Source organism: Pelophylax lessonae (assembly GCF_965119305.1).
Source record: "Pelophylax lessonae genome assembly, chromosome: 5".
In the NCBI taxonomy this organism is placed as follows: Eukaryota; Metazoa; Chordata; class Amphibia; order Anura; family Ranidae; genus Pelophylax; species Pelophylax lessonae.
This window is the reverse complement of record NC_138772.1, coordinates 371,557,878-371,576,147: the sequence shown is the minus strand read 5'-3', so window position 1 is coordinate 371,576,147 and position 18,270 is coordinate 371,557,878. Positions and strand designations below refer to the sequence as shown.

Below are 18,270 nucleotides of genomic sequence, written 5' to 3'. Positions count from 1 at the left end.
AATGACATATCAAATGAATGTTGACATTTGTGCTCAACATGCAGCTACTTTTGGACTAAAAAAAAATGCATTCTGTTAATCTATGGAAAGGGGCAATGGGTAACAATAATGAAGCAAATGTGAAAAACAAATAGGAACACATGAAGAATAAAAGAGATTTAAAAATAATGAAGTGTATGTTTATAGAAACTAAAGTTCAGTTAATTTCTTGTTTTAATAAAGAAGATTGTATTACATGTATTATTCAGGAAAACAATGAATGTCTACTGTAGTTTCTAGTTCCTTAGTCTCTATGGAAGAAAAGCTATATTAAGCATAAGATGGTAAAATCTAGCATTAGTTCATGTTCTACATTTTAATCCATAAGAATCCTAGTCACTCAGTCCACTTAAATAATCCATACCCAGTCTTAATAAATGACCGGTTAGACTCTTTTAGACCTAATTTTCTGATAATCACCTAGTATAGAGGATTCAGAAGATTATCTCACCTGATCAATACCCATTCAGATATTAAGCAGCTGGGTTGGAAGATAGGAGTGCAAGATGACTGCCTGTTGAGACTGCAACTGCTTGTGGGTTATCATTTGTTATCTTTATACTATTTTAAGACTTCAATCTTATCTTACAATGTTCATTTTAATTGTATACCTGTAAAAATCCTTCAGAGAGTCTAAGTCTACAGTACCATTCGAATCTGCTCAGTTCTCTGATAGGGACATGTTGTAGTTGGAAACTAAACTATGCCTTTTAATACCTGATCATATACAACTAAATCTAATGCTAAGGATGGACAAAAGTTGTCTCTATTGAAATTAGGTGTTTATTTACTAAAACTGGAGAGTGCAAAATCTGGTGCAGCTCTGCATAGAAATGAATGAGCTTCTAGTTTTTTTGTCAAAGCTTAATTGAACAAGCTGAAGTTAGAAGCTGATTAGCTACCATGCACAGCTGCGCCAGATTTTGCACTCTCCTGTTTTTTTGGGGTTTTTTTTTAAGTAAATCAACCCCTAATTTTAATAGAAACAACTTTTCTGAACCGCGCTCCATACTTTATAATAAATGGGAACAAATTCTAGAAACATTGAACACCAAGGAAAAAATGAAGTGTTTTAAAAACATATAAATAATGGCATTAGTCAGTGTCTTCCAATAGACAACAAATAAAAAGAGCCAAGGTTAAACCTAGGTGGCTGAACTGTAGCATAAAAAGGCATATAAAAAGAGAAAAAATGGCCTTTAGAAAATATAAGGCAGAGGGGTCATCATCGGCATTCCAACACTACGAGGAATGCAGTAAGAAATGTAAGAGTGCAATCAGGGCAGCTAAAATGAACCATGAGAGATGCATAGTGGAGATGAGTAAAACATACCCAAATTATTTTTTAAATATATTAATAACAAGAAAGCAAAGTCAGAGTATATTGTCCCAATAAAGAATGATAAGTAGAAGGCAACGGTACTAAATGCATTCTTCTCCTCAGTTTTTACAAAGAAAACAGCAGGGTATAATAAACAAGAATGTAACATGTAATGTAACCTTGTGGCTAACAGAGGCCAGTGTCCAAAAAAAGACTTAATATAAATAAATCACCAGGACCAGACGGTTTACACCGGAGACTCCTCAAAAAAACATAGCCAGGTTAAAGCCAAACTGTTATTCCTAAATTTTAAGGACAGTTTACTGACAGGAATAGTACCAGCTGATTGGTGAAAAGCAAATATGGTACCAATAGTTTAAAAAAGGGCCAAGATATATACCTGGTTACTACAGGCCAGTCAGTCTAATATTAATAGTATGTAAATTATTAAAGGGGATGATAAGGGCCTATGTCCAAACATTTGCTTATAAAAAAACAGTAGTAATCAGTATGGAAATAATCCCAAATAATGCAGCGCAATAATTATAGATATAATTATAAATATAAGCTATATTATAACTGTGCAATAAAGTGCTTGAAATATACGTAAACCTCCAACGTATGGATATGTGCTAAATAACAGATGTAGGATCATACATTTATATTGCAAATAAATGCTTAAATAACTATAATGTGCAGTGAAAAAGTCCATATAATTTAGTGTAAAAAAAAAGTCCATATAAATATAAAATTAAAGTGCTGTCACGAACAATCCTTTCTCCAGAAAGTGCCAGTAGGGCTGTAGATGTTCCAATATCAAGCTCAAAAGAAATACAAAGTGATGATGTGCTTCAAACAGTGAAAGTACACCTAGAACTGTGCACCCCCTTGTGGCTGGGTCCTCACCTCAATTTATGCAACCTTGCGATTAAGCTTGGTCAAAAACGCTTAGTGCCTTCCTAAGCTAGGAACAATCTTCCAATCCCCCCAAGTGGGGATCCTCCCTCAGGGATCACTCTTTGTGTCAAACAATGATGATATCATACATAGGGGAAAATAAACTCAATAGTGCTGAAACCCTTTTTTAAAATGTATTAGATAAAAGCAATACATTTACTCACATACTGTTGGTGCTGTGAGTGCACCAATCTATCAATAGCAATCCAGTATCAGAAACTGTATCGTAGTGGTGTAGTGGAATCACTGATCAGCCTCCAGCCATCTGCATCCACCTGCTGCCTGTCGGTGTGTGCAGTGCTCCATCCGTGCCCCTCCCTGTTTGTGACAGCACTTTATAATTATATTTTTAGATGGACTTTTTTTCTACACTAAATTATATGGCCTTTTTTCACTGCACCTTATAGGTATTTAAGCATTTATTTGCAATATAAATGTATGATCCTACATCTGTTATTTAGCACATATCCATACGTTGGAGGTTTACGTATATTTTAAGCACTTTATTGCACAGTTAAAATTTTGCCTATATTTATATCCATATTTATTGTGTGGCATTATTTGGGATTATTTTCTTACACTTATGAGATAGTGGAGTGCCTGCAGCATTATTTTCACGCATCTTGGTTGCTCACAGGACTATATAAATATTTTACAGTAATCCCTATGGGTTTATGAAAGATCACTCTTGCTAGACAATTCTGTTAACATTCTATAAGGAAGTAAGTTGTTATCTAGATAAAGGCTTGTGAACGTGGTGTATCTAGATTTTGCCAAAGCATTCGATACAGTTTACCATAGGAGCTTATTTCCAAATTGAGGTCCGTTGTCATGGATGATAAGGTATCTACCTGGATAGAAAACAGGTTATAGGGGCAAGTGGTGTGGTGATAAATAGTGTGTACTCAGAATGGTCTGGAGTTGTAAGTGGAGTACCCCAAGGCTCTGTTCTAGGACCAATTCTGTTTAATTTATTCATAAATGATATAGAGGTTCATATAAATAGTTCAATCTCAGTGTTTGCTAATGATACAAAGTAAAGCAGGGAAATAATTTCACAGCAGGATGTAAAACATTTACAAAAAGACATCAATAAAATAAAGGGATGGGCATCTACATGGAAAATGAGGTTTAATGTTAAAAAATGTAAGGTAATGCACTTGAGGGCTAAAAATATGAACGCAAATTACATGCTAGAAGGAGAACCATTGGGGGAATCCAAGATAAAGAAGATCTGGGCTTCCTAGTAGTTTGCAGACTCAGCAATAGCATACTATGCTAAACTGCAGCAGGCAAAGGTAGAAGCTATTAGCGTACATTAACCCTTCTGGACCGGAAGTTTTTACCCCCTTAATGACCAGGCCATTTTTTGCAATTTGGCACTGCAGGCCTTTAACTGGTAATTGCCCAGTAATGCAGTGCTGCACCCAAACAAAATGAATGTGCTTTTTTCCCACAAATAAAGCTTTCTTTTGGTGGTACCAAAAAAAAGACTGAAAATTTTGAGAAAAAAATACATTTTCTACTTTTTCTTATAAAAAATATCCAAAAAATGAAATTGTTGTCATACATTTAGGCCAAAATGTATTTAGCTACATGTCTTTGATAATAAAGAAAAAATCTCAATAAGCATATATTTATTGGTTTGCGCAAAAGTTATAGCATCTACAAACTATGGTTTATATACTGGAATTTACGCATCTTTTACTTTCTGACTGCCTATCTCATTTCTTGAAGTGCTAAGATGGCAGGGCAGTACAAAACCCCTCAAATTACCCCATTTTGGAAAGTAAACACCCCAAGAAATTTGAGCATGTTAAGCCCATTAAATATAAAAATTTTTGTCACAGGTGTTTAAAAAATTACTAAAAAATGTTTTTTTTCACACAAAGTTGTCACTTAATGATATATTGTTCAAACATGCCATGGCTATATGTGAAATGACACCCCACAATGCATTCTGCTGCTTCTCCTGAGTACGTAGATACCACATGTGTGAGACTTTTTGGCAGTATAGCCGCTTACAGAACCCTGAAAACCAATCACTGCCTTCAGGCTTCCTAAGGGCGTAAATTGTTGATTTCACTCCTTACTACCTATCACAGTTTCAGAGGCCATGAAATGCCAAGAAAGCACAACCCCCCCCCCCCCCCAAATGACCCCTTTTTAGAAAGTAGACACCCTAAGCTATTTGCTGAGAGGCATGCTGAGTAATGGTCATTTGGGGGGGTTTTATGCTATCATGGCATTTCATGGCCTCTGAAACTGTGATAGGTAGGGAGGAGTGAAATCAACAATTTACGCCCTTAGAAAGCCTGAAGGCGGTGATTGGATTTCGGGGTCCTGTACGCAGCTAGACTGCCAAAAAGTCTCACACATGTGGTATCTCCGTAATCAGGAGAAGCAGTAAAATGTATTTTGGGGTGTCATGTCACATATAGCCATGGCATGTTTCAGAAATATATCATTTAATTGACAACTTTGTTTAAAAAAACAAAACATTTTTTTCATTTTCCTGAAACTTGTGGCAAAATATAAAGTATTCAATGAACTCAACATGCCTCTCAGCAAATAGCTTGGAGTGCCTACTTTCCAAAAATGGGTCATTTGGGGGGTGTTTGACCTGTCCAGGCATTCTTTGCCTAATATTAGAAGCTTATGCCACACATCACCCACTTTTCTAACCACTTGAAGACCAAGCCTTTTATGCCACTTTTTGTTTACATGAGAAAAAATTTTTTTTTACTAGAAAATTACTTTAAACCCCCAAACATTATATATTTTTTAAAGCAGAGGCCCTACAGAACAAAATGGTGGGTGTTGCAATTGTTTTTGTCGCACATTATTGTGCAGAGAGTTTCCAAACGCAATTTTTTGGGGGAAAAAAAAACACTTTTTAAAAAAAAAATACACTATATATTGCCCAATTGTTTGGTAAAATATAAAAGATGATCTTAGGCCGAGTACATAGATACCAAACATGAAATGCTTTAAAATTGCGCACACCCGTGCAGCGGCAACAAACTACGTACATTTTTAAAAGCCTTTACAGGTTACCACTTTAGATATTACAGAGGAGAAGAATTACTGCCCTCGATCTGATGTTCATATCAATACCTCACATGCATGCTGCAATAGCTGTTTACATATGACACCAGACCGATGCTTTGCCTTGCTCTTTTATTTATTTATTTTTTTTATTATTTTTATATTGTCATCACAGGCAATTTAAATATCCCCTATGATAGCAATAAATAGTGACAGGTACTCTTTTTTTTTAAAAAAAATGGGGTCTCTTAGACTCTAGATTTCTCCTCTGCCCTTAGGCACTGTTTATATCTGGCGAAACTGAAGTCATGAAATGCTCATAGCTTCTGGTATCTTAGGCCATAGAGATGATTGGAGCCATTCTGGTCTCAAATCAGCTCTATGGTCAGCTGGCAGGACCACCAGCGGTAGTCTCGGGTTACCTGCTGGGACAGGAGAACCCGAGAAAACCATGGAAGGCGGCAGGAGGGGGGTCGTCCCTTCCCACTGCTTGTAAAAGCAGTCTAGTCTAGCAGTCTAATCTAGTCTAATTATCTGCTAGGGCTGCTTTTACATGAAAACCAACCGCTAGCTTTAAAAAACAATACAAGGATGATGCCTAAATCTGCAGGCATCATCCTGGTATGACCACTCAAAGTCCAATGACATACCAGTACGTTGCTGGTCCTTGTTGAGCATAAATTGCAAGGTTCTTTTTTTTTCATGCAGCCTGTGAGCTGAACGAAAAAAGAGAACCTAACAGATTCCTCTATTCACATCGATCAATGTGGATGAAGAAATCTCTGCCAGAAAGTGTGTGGTATGCCCACCATTCGACCTCCCAGTATCCACCCACTTTTAATGATGGGCATACATGACGATTTGTTCAGCAGAGCCAACTGGAAAAGGTATACAGACACTTTTTTGTACCAGCGCCTGGCCTTATGGGCAATTAAGTACGGCTCCATTATCTGGTCATTGAAGTCCACCCCTCCCATGTTAAAGTTGTATTTGTGGACATAGAGGGGCTTTTCAACAACACCAGTCGCGGTTGCAATTTGGACTGCCGTATCTGCATGAATGGAGGAAAGAACAAAAACATTCCATATGTCCTTGCACTTCACTGCATGCAATTTATTACACTTCAAGCAGGCTCTCTCTCCCTGTCTAAGTCAGCAATCTACAAGCCATTGGGAGAAGCCCCAGCAAGTAGGTTGCATGGTGCCACATGCGCCAGTTCCAAAATCAAAAAGGTGAATAAAAAGTGGCACGCTTGTGTAATAATCGTCCACATATAAATGGTTCCCCTTTCCAAAAAATAAGGGTGACACTAAGTCCCAACAATCTTGCCACTGCTCCCCATGTAGTCTGGGCAGTTAGGGGACTCCACATTGCTATCTTTTCCCTCGTAAATCTGGAAACTACATGTGTAGCCTGTTGCCCTGTCACAGAGACTATACATCTTGACCCCATATCTGACACGCTTGCTGGGGAGAAACTGTTGGAAAGCAAGGCAGCCAGAAAATGTAATCAGGGATTCATCAATGCAGACAGCTTGTTGGGGCATATACAAGGCTGCAAACTTCTGGTTGAAGTGATTTATGAGGGGCTGAATTTTGTGAAGCTGGTCATATCCAGGGTCACCCTGAGGATGACAGAGTTCATTGTCACTGAAATGCATGAACCACAAGATTTGCTCATATCTAGTTCTGGCCAAGGCAGCAGAGAACCCGAGCATATAATGAATTGGGTCAGTGGACCAATATGACCGCAACTCACACTTTTTAGTAATGCCTATGAAGAGGGATAGGCCCAGAAAGGTTTTAAATTCGGAAACAGTGATACGTTTTCATGCAAATTCTCTGGCAAGGGCCAAATTTGGATTTGTGGCAATAAATTGATTGGCATATAAATTGCTTTGGTCCACAATAGATCTGTACACATTTTCCATGAAAATCAGCTCATAAAAACCAAGGGGAGTAAAATCGGCTGTTTCCACCAGTGGCCAGTGGATTGGGTTGGCCAGTGAATGGGGGAAGTACAGGTGCTGCAGAAGTGTTGGGCTCCCAATCAGGATTTGAAAGCACATCAGGAAGGACACTGTGGGCTCTACGGGCCTGTCTTTAAGTTCTTGGAGGCTGTGGGACACTACTTGTGCTAGCCACTGCACTAGCTTGAACTGCACTTATGGGACTCACCATGTCACCAAGTGTTACTGCGGTATTGGTTTGACTATGACCAGAATGTACTAGGAAGCTGGTGCTTGCCAGTTCACCAGAAGGTTGAGCGTCACTAGTACCGACACTCTGCTGCATATGAGAACCCTGCGATTGTTGCACCTCAGCAACAGAAGAACGGGGTCGGGTACACCTTACCTTAGCAGGGACCACTACTCCGTCATCAGAGCTATCTGTCAGGGTGCTGCTGCTCTCTACAGGTTTGAATATTGAGTCTGATTCTGACAGTGATGCTTCCCCATCACTCTCATCTATCATGCTCAGCATTGTGTAGGCCTCTTCACTAGTGTACTTCTGTTTGGAAATTTTGGCCAATAAATTTACAGGTACCTAGTGTGACTCACAGGTAAAAAAGCACCTGGTTGTCAAGACTGTTTAAACCGCTACCAAAAAATGTAAATGCTAGTGCTAGCATAGATCAGGCCTGACTCTGCTAATGCTGCAGTTTAGTGTGCTGTTTATCAAAAGTGACAGTAATCTGCTAAAACTGCACTTCTTCGAAGATGGGGCAGAGGAGCTAAACGCAGGTGCTGGCAGGTGTTGGGTTTGATCCTGCTAATGCTTCATTTTGGGAACACTATACTTAACTATTGGGGACGCTGCAATAATTCTGATCAGATCAAAGATATTGATCTGTTCAGACACTATACTAGTAATGGAGGTGTTTAGTGTGTGTGTGTGTCACTGGAAATCAAAGGGTTAAAATGTATTATTAAATATGCGGCGCTCAATCTGACGCTATCCTGTATTGACTCTAACTGATGTCACCTGTGACACTAATGCTGTGATCAGAAAAAAGATCTGTACACTATAATAGTGACACTTTGACAGTGAAATGAAGGGGTTAACTGGGGGTGATCAGGGGGTTAAATATTTATTAGGAGATGTATGGCAGGTACCCTAAACCTTTCTGGGACTGCCTCTAACTACCACTAACTATCTCTCACACTAACTGAAGTCACAAGTGACACTAATACAGCAATCAGTAAATTATCTGTATACTGTATATAGTGTACATTGTGACAGAGAGGGAGAGGGAAAGGGTTAACTGGGGGGGTGATCAGGGGTATAATGTGTGCCTATGTGTACTGGTTCAGTGTAGTGCTTGTGTACTCAGAGTTGATGCTCTCTTCTCTCACGCTGGAACAGAAAAGGGTTTCCAGGAGAGAAGATGGTATAAATTCCTGTGCCTGTGTTTACATTACACAGGCACAGAATGTTCTGCAATTGGTCAGAACTGATCACCAGGTCCAGGCCAAAATTCATTGGCCTGGACCTGATGACTGATCAGTTCTGAACTGAATCAGAACATCACGGGGACAGCGGTCATGCACCCCCTAGCCCCGCTCACGCCGGATGTACAGTTAGGTCGGTTCACGCAGCCGAGCCACCTTGCCACAGTAAAACTGCAACGGGTGGTTGGCAACTGGTTAAAAAGGGTATTTACTCAAGATAAAACTATACATCTACCACTTTTCAAAACTCTGATCAGGACACATCTTGAATATGTTATGTTTAAATGTTAAATTGAGAGAGTCCAGAGAAGGGCAACAAAACTAACAAGGGGCTGAAGGACCTCTGTTATGAGGAATGACTACAAACATTAAACTTATTCTCTATGGATTATAGATGCTCAAGAGGGGATATGATAGCAATATACAAATATATTAATAGTGATCCTAGCATAGGAGTAAGCTATTCATTCTCAGGTTGCTTAACAGGACTCACGGATGCTTAATGAAATTGGAAGAGAAGCAGTTAAACTACGTAATGGATTTTGTACTGTCAGAGCAGTAAGGATGTAGAACTCCTTACCACAGTGGGTAGTGTCTGCAGGGAGTATTGAACATTTAAAAAACACTTAGATGGGCATCTTACTAAACACAATATACAGGGATATTGGAAATGGTATTTACATAAACGCACACACAAGTTGAACTGGATGGACTGTTTTCGTTATTCAACCTTACCAACTATGTAACTGTGGGGTTGATTTACTAAAAAGGATGAGTGCAAAATCTGGTGCAGTTCTGAATAGAAACCAATCGGCTTCCAGGTTTTTAATTGTTCTTAATTGAACAAGCTGAAGTTAGAAGCTGATTGGCTCCATGCACAGCTGCACCAGATTTTGCACACTCCAGCTTTAATAAATCAACCCCTATGTAATCTATGGAGGGACTATTAGATTTAAATGGATGTTACAAATGTGACTAACAAATAAATCCTGACTTCAGCTAACACCTTTTAAACAGCTACAGGAAATGTTGACCATTGTAAGCACTCCTGTTAGTGTTAAATGGTTTGCCTCAACCCTATAATTGCCACTTTGTCTGGACATTTTGATCTGTTAAATGAAGGTAAAAAAACTGACTTACTGGAGGAATAGACAGATAAAAAAAAAAAAAGAAAGAAAAAGAAAACGAATGGAGCCACCAGATAAAAGGATTGGTAATCTGCAATATATTACATTTTTGTTTTTGGGTTTAGAGACATTTTACGTTTTTTTCTGTCATCAATCTAGTGTACACCAGCAAGGTATATATAACGAGCATTCTTTCATCTGAATCCAACCTCCCATTAAGACTAGGTATTAATTAGACTTTTTGTTTATTGCTAGTGACACCTGTTGTGAAAATCCTCTTCTTCTAAAATAAAAAAAAATAAATAAAAAATAGATATTTAACTAGTTTGTTAATTATGTATACATCTCTTTGCTCATTATAACGATGTACAGTTTAATGTTTTAAATATACTTTAAAGTCTCAACAATTATTTTACAAATGCTTCCTTTTTCACACTGTCTTTCAGCTTCAGACTAGTATTACTGAACCAATGACACTGTCAAAGTCCATCTCACTTCCTCGGAGTGCCTACTGGCATCATATCACCAGACAAAACAGTGTTGGCGAAATCTACAGTTTACAAGGCAAGTGGCTTAAAAATGAAACATTGCACCTTTTAGTTTGTTTCATGCTGTGCTCAACTTATTTAGATTGCTTTTTATCTTTGAGTTTGTTGTGTTCCTTTCATTTCAATTTATCAGTTGTCATGATCCTCGGTGGGAGCACAGTTTTTTCAAATTGGCCTTTTTTTTTATCATTTTAGCAACTAATAGCAAATCACTCTGTGTAGAATGCAGAGGCAATTTAGACATGACTTTTTGAACTTTGCAATGCAAATTACAGCCATCAAAAGTTCAGTGTACACCATGGCTTTATACTATGCTCCCTGGTGCACTCCTTAGTTGTTACAAATAGGATATTCTTATTTTCATAAATCATACAAATATGACAATACCTTAAAACAGTACTTCATTTTAAAATCACTGCTTCAGATGCTGTGCTGCTAATTTATCACTAGGGTAAGAGCTTTAGTACAATGTCCCATAATGTTTATGCTGGTTACATAGCAATGTTCCCTGATTAAATGGCTCTGTCTCACAGCTTTGTTTTGAAGAATGCAAATGTACAGTACTTTCTAATAGCTGCATTAAAAATCTTTAGTCTACTATAGTGTGATGTTTATTGGAATACAGCATCTGCTGCAAATAATATGGACACACCAGTATATTCTCTCACACTGCTACCTGCAATACTATAAAATGCTGAGAGTTGTATGTAGATTCCATTATTAGATAAACCCAATTAGTGAGCCTTGTACATATGAGCTAACACAGTAAAGGCTGTAACAGGGACACATTAAAAAAAAAACTGTCAGGGTACCGATTTTCTGTAAAATGCAGTGACTTGTTGGCTGTCTAAAATGTTCTTTTTTGTTATGCCTTTGCTTTAAAAAAAAAAAAAAAAAAAAAAAAATCCTCATTTACCCCCTTCCTGCCCAGGCCAATTCTCAGCTTTCAGTGCTATTACACTTTGAATGACAATTTGTGCAACATTGTACCCCCCAAAAAATTGTTAATTTTTCACACAAATAAAGAATTTTTTTTTTCGGGTGATAATTATACCACTTTTTTTATTTTTTGCTAAATATGCAAAAAAAGTCTGAACGTTTTTCTTTGTTTCTGTTATTAAATTTTGCAAGTAAATAACCTTTCTTCATAAATTTAGGTCAAAATTTATTCTGCTACATTTACTTGCTGAAAATAACCCAAATCAGACTTTATTAATTAGCCTGTAGGAAAGGTATAGAGTCCACAAACTATGGTATATCTACAGTATCTAAAAAATCAATCAATCCTGATGTACTGATGGCCTATCTAATTTCTCGAGGCCTGAAAATACCAGGACAGTACAAATATCCCACAAATTACCCCTTTTTGAAAAGTAGACAGTCCAAGGTATTTATTAAGAGTCATGGCAAGGTTTTTGAAGTTGTAATTTATTGTCAGAATTGTTTTGGATAATGAAGAAATTAAAATATTTTTTTTATTTTTACATACTGTCACCAGTGCAGTACAGCATTATTGGTTATCATATAACTGGTGTGGTGGTGATTAGGAATACTGACAAGTGACAGTATGGGCAAAAAAAAAAAAAAGTATTTATTTATATTTATTCATTTTAATTTCTTTTTTATTAAATATTCTTCTTTTTTAACAAATGTTTAAACACACTGTGACCAGAGCAATACCGTTTTACCATAGTAACACTGTACTACTCTGGGGAAGTGATCATGATTTAACTTCTTTTACACATTAACCAGTTCAGATCTTTGGACATACTACATATATCCAAAGAGTGAATCTGTAATCACGGGCTGATGGCAGTAGCAGCCATCAGCTTGTGTGGGTTTTGTTTAGCCGGTTTCCGACTTCAAAGTGAAAGTGCTCCATAGCTGCCGATCACTTACACAGAGTCGGCAGCACGGTGCCTCCCCCTTTTTACCATGGTTCCAGGGCTCTCCCGCTCTTACCGGAGCTAAGGATCGGGAGAAAATTCGCTGTGAGACAGAGGCAAATCCATGCCTTGATCTCACATGCAAACAATGAAATCGGAAGTGATTTCACTTCAGGTTTCAGATGTACCATTTCATGGCCAGTACAGCCAGGGGACACATTTAATAAAGCTGATCTATGCTTTGTTAGATGGTGTGAAAGGCAGGGGAGATATTTGGGTGAGTACCTGTCACCTGCCAATGCTACCACACAAGGGTTTATTAAACCCTTGTGATAGCAATCAAGTAAAAATACATTTAAAAAAAGAAAAAGAAAAACGTTTTAAATACTAAAATTGTAATAAAATATATTCAAAATAAAAAAGTACCATAACTCCAATTGCCCCGCACAGCTACGCAAATGCAAGCTGAGCATGCGCATATAAACTGCGGTTGCATCACACGTGTGACAAATCGCAGTGAGCGTCAGAGTGAGAACAGCCTATTCTAGCACAAGAGTTAGTTAATTCTAAACTGATGAGCTGTAAAGGCTTTAAAAGTGTCACCTATGGAGATTTTTTGGCACCATAGTTTTTGGCTATATCGTGGGCACTCGCAATTTTAATACATGGAATGTTTAGTATCTATGTACTCGATGCAACCTCAACTTTTATATTTTAACCAAAAATGAGTATTATGTTGTGTGTTTTTGCACTAAAATTAATTTTATTATATTTTTTCCTGAACATTTGCTTTTAATAAACAGTTGCACAAATATCATGTGACATAAAATTTGCAACTATCACCTTTCTATTCTACAGGGCCTCTGCTTTTAGAAAATATATAAGATTCTGGGGGTTTAAGTATTTTTATTGCCAAAAATTAAGATTTTTACATGTATGAGAAAAATAAAAAGAATTGCTCTGGAGCTGAGCTGAGTATGATTGCTTATACCAATGAATTTCATTGGTATAAGCAACCATTTTTACTAAATGAAACTTGTTCATTCAGTGTCATTTGTTGTGATTAGCTGTGATTGGCCAAAGCTAATCACATGGTACAGATGGGCTAGGATTGGCCCTGTCTGTACCATGAAATCACTGTGACCAATCACAGCTTGCAACACAATTGCATACAAAGGATGGCATGAAAGGAAGCCATCAATGGCTTACAGTTGTCATGTGATCTTCTGTGATTGGTCACAGCAATCACATGATGCTGGCAGCAAGCCGGTACAGAGATTCTGTGGACAAAGCTGGTGACAGATCGTGGTGCTGCACAGCCTCTTCTGAGAGGATGTCATATGATGTCCACTCCCAGTGGGGGTTTTCACAGTGTAGGCCACAATTGAGATCATGTAGCTGCTGTAGCTGGTAAACCATTTTGTTGGAGAGAATGGCAAGCTACTGCAATACTATACAGCGCAAGAAGAGAAAAAAACAATGCAGACAAATTGTCCAGGTAGGCAGAGTCAGAAGATGTTGGTCACATTGGAAAGGTATTTGAAATCTCTTCCATGTGACCTAAAGAGGAAAGGTGTGATGATAATGAAGTCTGACAAATTCTGAACTGTATGGAAGGAATTAGGGAGTCATACTGAACACAGTGCCATCCTTTTAAAATATAGATATATTTGGAATAATTGGCATTAAGAGTTTGTATGCTGAGCATAATAAAGTATTCCGGCACACCTATGGAAACACCTTTCAGACCCATTGATTGTATATCATTAGTAGTCATAAGGGTAATTGCTTCTCTGATAAATGTACTTTTTAGTGCCAACCAGATCCATCCTGATAATCCATTTGCTTCAGCTAAGATATAAAAACAAATGTAGAGCAGTAAAGCAATATAATGCCTCTATACAGGTACAGGGCAGGCATGTTGACTGTGCTTTTCAGTTGCAGTAAGACAAGTATAACTTAGGCAATGATGATATCCGATAAGCTTTGTGAGTATAACAACAGCTCAGAAACAGCATAAGTGGTATTTAAGAAATATATTGTTGGTACAAAGACTGCCACATATGTGTGCAATGTATACTGTCAACAGGCTCAGATTCTATTCAAGTCATGCCCAGTATTCAGTACAGCAAAGTTACGTTTGTCACACTTTCTCAAACAAGCTGCATTCCTTGAAAAAGTGCAGCGTTACATATGTGAATTGGCCACAGGCGGGGACATTTTATAGATATGAAATATATAGTCGCTAGTGCGATTATCTGGCTATTTCTCTGTGTCATTTTATAGTGTGGTTTTATCCGTGAATGGAAGTCAGAAACTAATTTGGAATATTAATTTGGAACAGTTAGTTTAGAATATATATATTGAAGACTGATATACAATTGGTGCTAGGAATTTGATTGATTTTTAGGATTCGCACCATACACGTATTCTGCTATAGTCCGCTGATCTTCTTATATTGTTTATTGGTCATATAGGAGGAGTTGCTACAAGTCAGATACATTGGACCAATTATTGTAGAATTCATATATTGAAGACAGATACACATATTGTTTTAGGAATTGGATTGACTTTTAGGATTTTACACGTTTTTTTGTCTTAGTCTGCTGATCTTCTTTTATCTTCTATTTATTTTTATGGAGTACTTATTTACCCTATTTTATCACTGGTAAATATTGCATGTTGATTTCCGTTATATCCTATCATAGGAGCTCCTGCTGTACTTATGATATTGGTTAGCTCAGTTTGAGCCCCCTTTTTTTTTAGATTTTTTCCCACTTGCGCCGACTTGGTAATTTAATATTGGTATTGGTATTTTATTGAAAAAAACTAGAGCTGGCTGCATGTGGGATAGGATTTGATCCTAATCTCATAATTAATTTGTTACCAGCTGCAACGTAGTAGAGGCAGACTTGTATAAAGTACTCGAAATTTCTACTTGAGTAAAAGTACAAGTGCTCGATCAAAAAATTACTTGAGTAGAAGTGGAAGTGCTCGCAGAAAAAGTTACTTAAGTAGAAGTACTAAAGTATTCAACATTTTTTTTACTTAAGTATTGCAAGTAGTTTTTTCAAAAAATTTGCTACTTAAGTACTAAAAGTAAAAAGTACCAGTAGTTTTGAAAAAAAAATTCTACTCAAGTACTGAAAGTAGAAGTACAAGTACTGTGTTATGTAGTTATTAAAGAAATAAGTCAAAAGTTTGAACATCATATTGTTTTTATTATTTCAAATGATTTATTCAAATGATTAACCTGTGTTTGTTAGTAGTTTCTTGATGCACTTTAAGCGCTGTAGCACCATTTATTTGTTTGTTTCATATTTTCTTTTTATTGGAAAGATTTGGTATAGCAGCTTTTATTATACACAGCCTTTATTTTCGTATGCGCTGATTTATAAATGACATTATACACATTTTTTTGAGCTTTATGCAACCTGCCATCTACTGTTCTGGCAGTGGTAATTTTTTTAAAAGTAACTAGTAACTATGCAGCACAAAAAAAAAAAACTTGAGTAGAAGTATCGAAATCATCGAAAAAATGTAGTGAAGTAAAAGTAGAAGTAGGAGAAAAAAATTCTACTCTAGGAAAGTACAGATACCGCATTTCGGTACTTAAGTACAGTACTTAAGTAGTTCTACTTCGTTACTATACATCTCTGCGTAGAGGCTATCCTTCCCACTTGGATACCCACGTGACAGCGCACATATCACCCCATGTTTTTTCATACATATGCACTGTTACTGTAAAATGACACTGGCAGTGAAGGGGTTAACTTTTTTGAGAGGGAGGGGTTATGTGTGTCCCTAGGGGCGTGATTCTAACTGTGATTGGCTGTGGCTTGAGGTGTATGAACAGTGATCAACAGTCCTACATAGTAGAACCGTATGATCACCATTCATACACAGGGGAGAATGACAAGCGGCTTGTTTACATTAGCCGCCTGCCTTTCTCTCGCTCTAACGGACGATTGCGAGTGACCGGCGGACATCGGGTCCGCCGGTCACACGTGCGGGGGGCCCCGTGACCGCGTGGGAGCGCGCCTCCGGCGGCGCGCGCTCGCTCCCTAGACCCTCACAGGCTAGCGACGTAGCCTTACGCCGCTCTGCCTGTGAGGGGCTGACTGCCGACGTAACTAGTCGTGCAGCAGTCGGCAAGTGGTTAACTATTAAAAATTCAGAATATCCTTGGAAAAAGTTGCAATGTATTTATTACAGCCATCATCATTCTGAGTCTACATATATAAAGTCCTGATGTAATTCTAGCAGTCAGTAGGCATATCTAGATTTTTCTAGCTATGAAAGCTGTATAACCAGTGTCTTGTGGATGCAAGGCACACCTGAAAAAACTGCCCAGTGCAAAAGGGACTGGTACTGGCTATCCAGTTTGACAGACTATTTCAGCTCTGTTTTTAACTGCTTCCCGATGGCCTATAGTAATATTATGGCCAAGTGGGAGTGCTGCTATCCTGGGTGGATGTCAGATGACACGCCCACAAGCTGCCCTATGGCACTATGTGTCATCGCTGTGGCGGACACAGCAGACGACAGATCAGTGTACTTCGCCGCTGTTGGTGCCATATGATCGCTGTGACAAATCACAGCAGACCACATGGCAAATGAGCACAATGAATGCCTTTCATTCACAGCCATTCATTGTGTACTATTGTGTTGATCTCTGCGATTGGTCACAGTGATCACATGGAACAGACAGGGCCAATCACATTGCATCTGTACCATGTGATAGCTGTGGCCAATCACCATTTAATAAAAAATGGTTGCTTATAACAGTGATATCAGTGATATAATCATAGTGTGTAAAATCGATGATCGATGTTCATGATTATACACTGATTTGAGTTATTTTGACAAAATAAATTTAGCAGTATACAGTTTGGCCTAAATTCATGAAGAAATACTATTAATGTGTAAAACAAAAACAAAAAAAAAAGCTTTTTTTGAGAATTTTTGCAGTTTTTTCATTTATTTAGCAATAAATAATAATAAAAAAGAAAAACTGTGGTGATTAAATACAACCAAACAAAAGCTCTATTTGTGTGAAAACAATTATAAAAATGTAATTTGGTTATAATGTTGCATGAATGACTAATTGTCATTCTAAGTGTAACAGCACTGGAAGCTGAAAAATGGCCTATGCTGGAAAAGGGGGTAAAAGTATCCAGTATTGAAGTGGTTAAGCTATTTGACAACAGCTTATGTGTGAATAAAGCTTGCAAACAGCAGTTTCAGACCATAACCATAAATGAGCTTGTGAATAATAAATATTACAATTACAAAGAAAAGCAGCTGGTGTGCAGGAATAAAGTCTGAAAATCCCTTAATAAAACCAAAAAAATTTGCATTCACACCGTGCTAGTTTGCTTTAGAAGAGTATTACTAAACACGATGATGTTGTCTATGCTCATTCTACATATAGTACAGTATAAAGTAAATACGTGTAGAAATATTATCACAAATGTCTTCCTTGTGTAAAAAAAATAGATTGAACAGGAATCTGCAAGTCCCATTTAAAAATGTTGCCCTCACTCTGGGTATTGACTAACAAAGTATTTAAAATTTTGTAGCCACTAACCATTTCTATATGTCAATATAATTTCCTCTCCTTTTATCACACATGATCTTAAGTTCCCAAATGATTTTTCATGTGGGGCAAGTGGAGTCCTATGAAACAATTTGATAACTGACAGAGCATTAGCAAATGTGTAGCCATGGACCATATCTAGGGTATTTCTCGGTCTCATTTTTTTCTCTGTTACACATGATCCTGAGTTTCAAGAAAACTTTTCATGCCAAGTATTTGAAGTCCTGTAAAGAAATTAAATAAAGATAATAAAAACACATTGCTGTAGGTATCAGCTTCTAATGCTATTTTCAA

General features: G+C 37.5%; 1 protein-coding gene across 2 annotated transcripts in view; it reads left to right on the top strand.

The window, feature by feature from the left end:
- The window catches only part of DOK6 (docking protein 6), an 805,177-nt gene that overhangs the window by 639,784 nt on the left and 147,123 nt on the right, over positions 1-18,270 (top strand). For both annotated transcript variants that reach the window (XM_082259321.1, XM_082259322.1), the window contains exon 7: positions 10,390-10,507. In XM_082259321.1, coding sequence (XP_082115447.1) covers positions 10,390-10,507 — 118 coding nt within the window. The remainder of the gene's footprint in view (positions 1-10,389; positions 10,508-18,270) is intronic.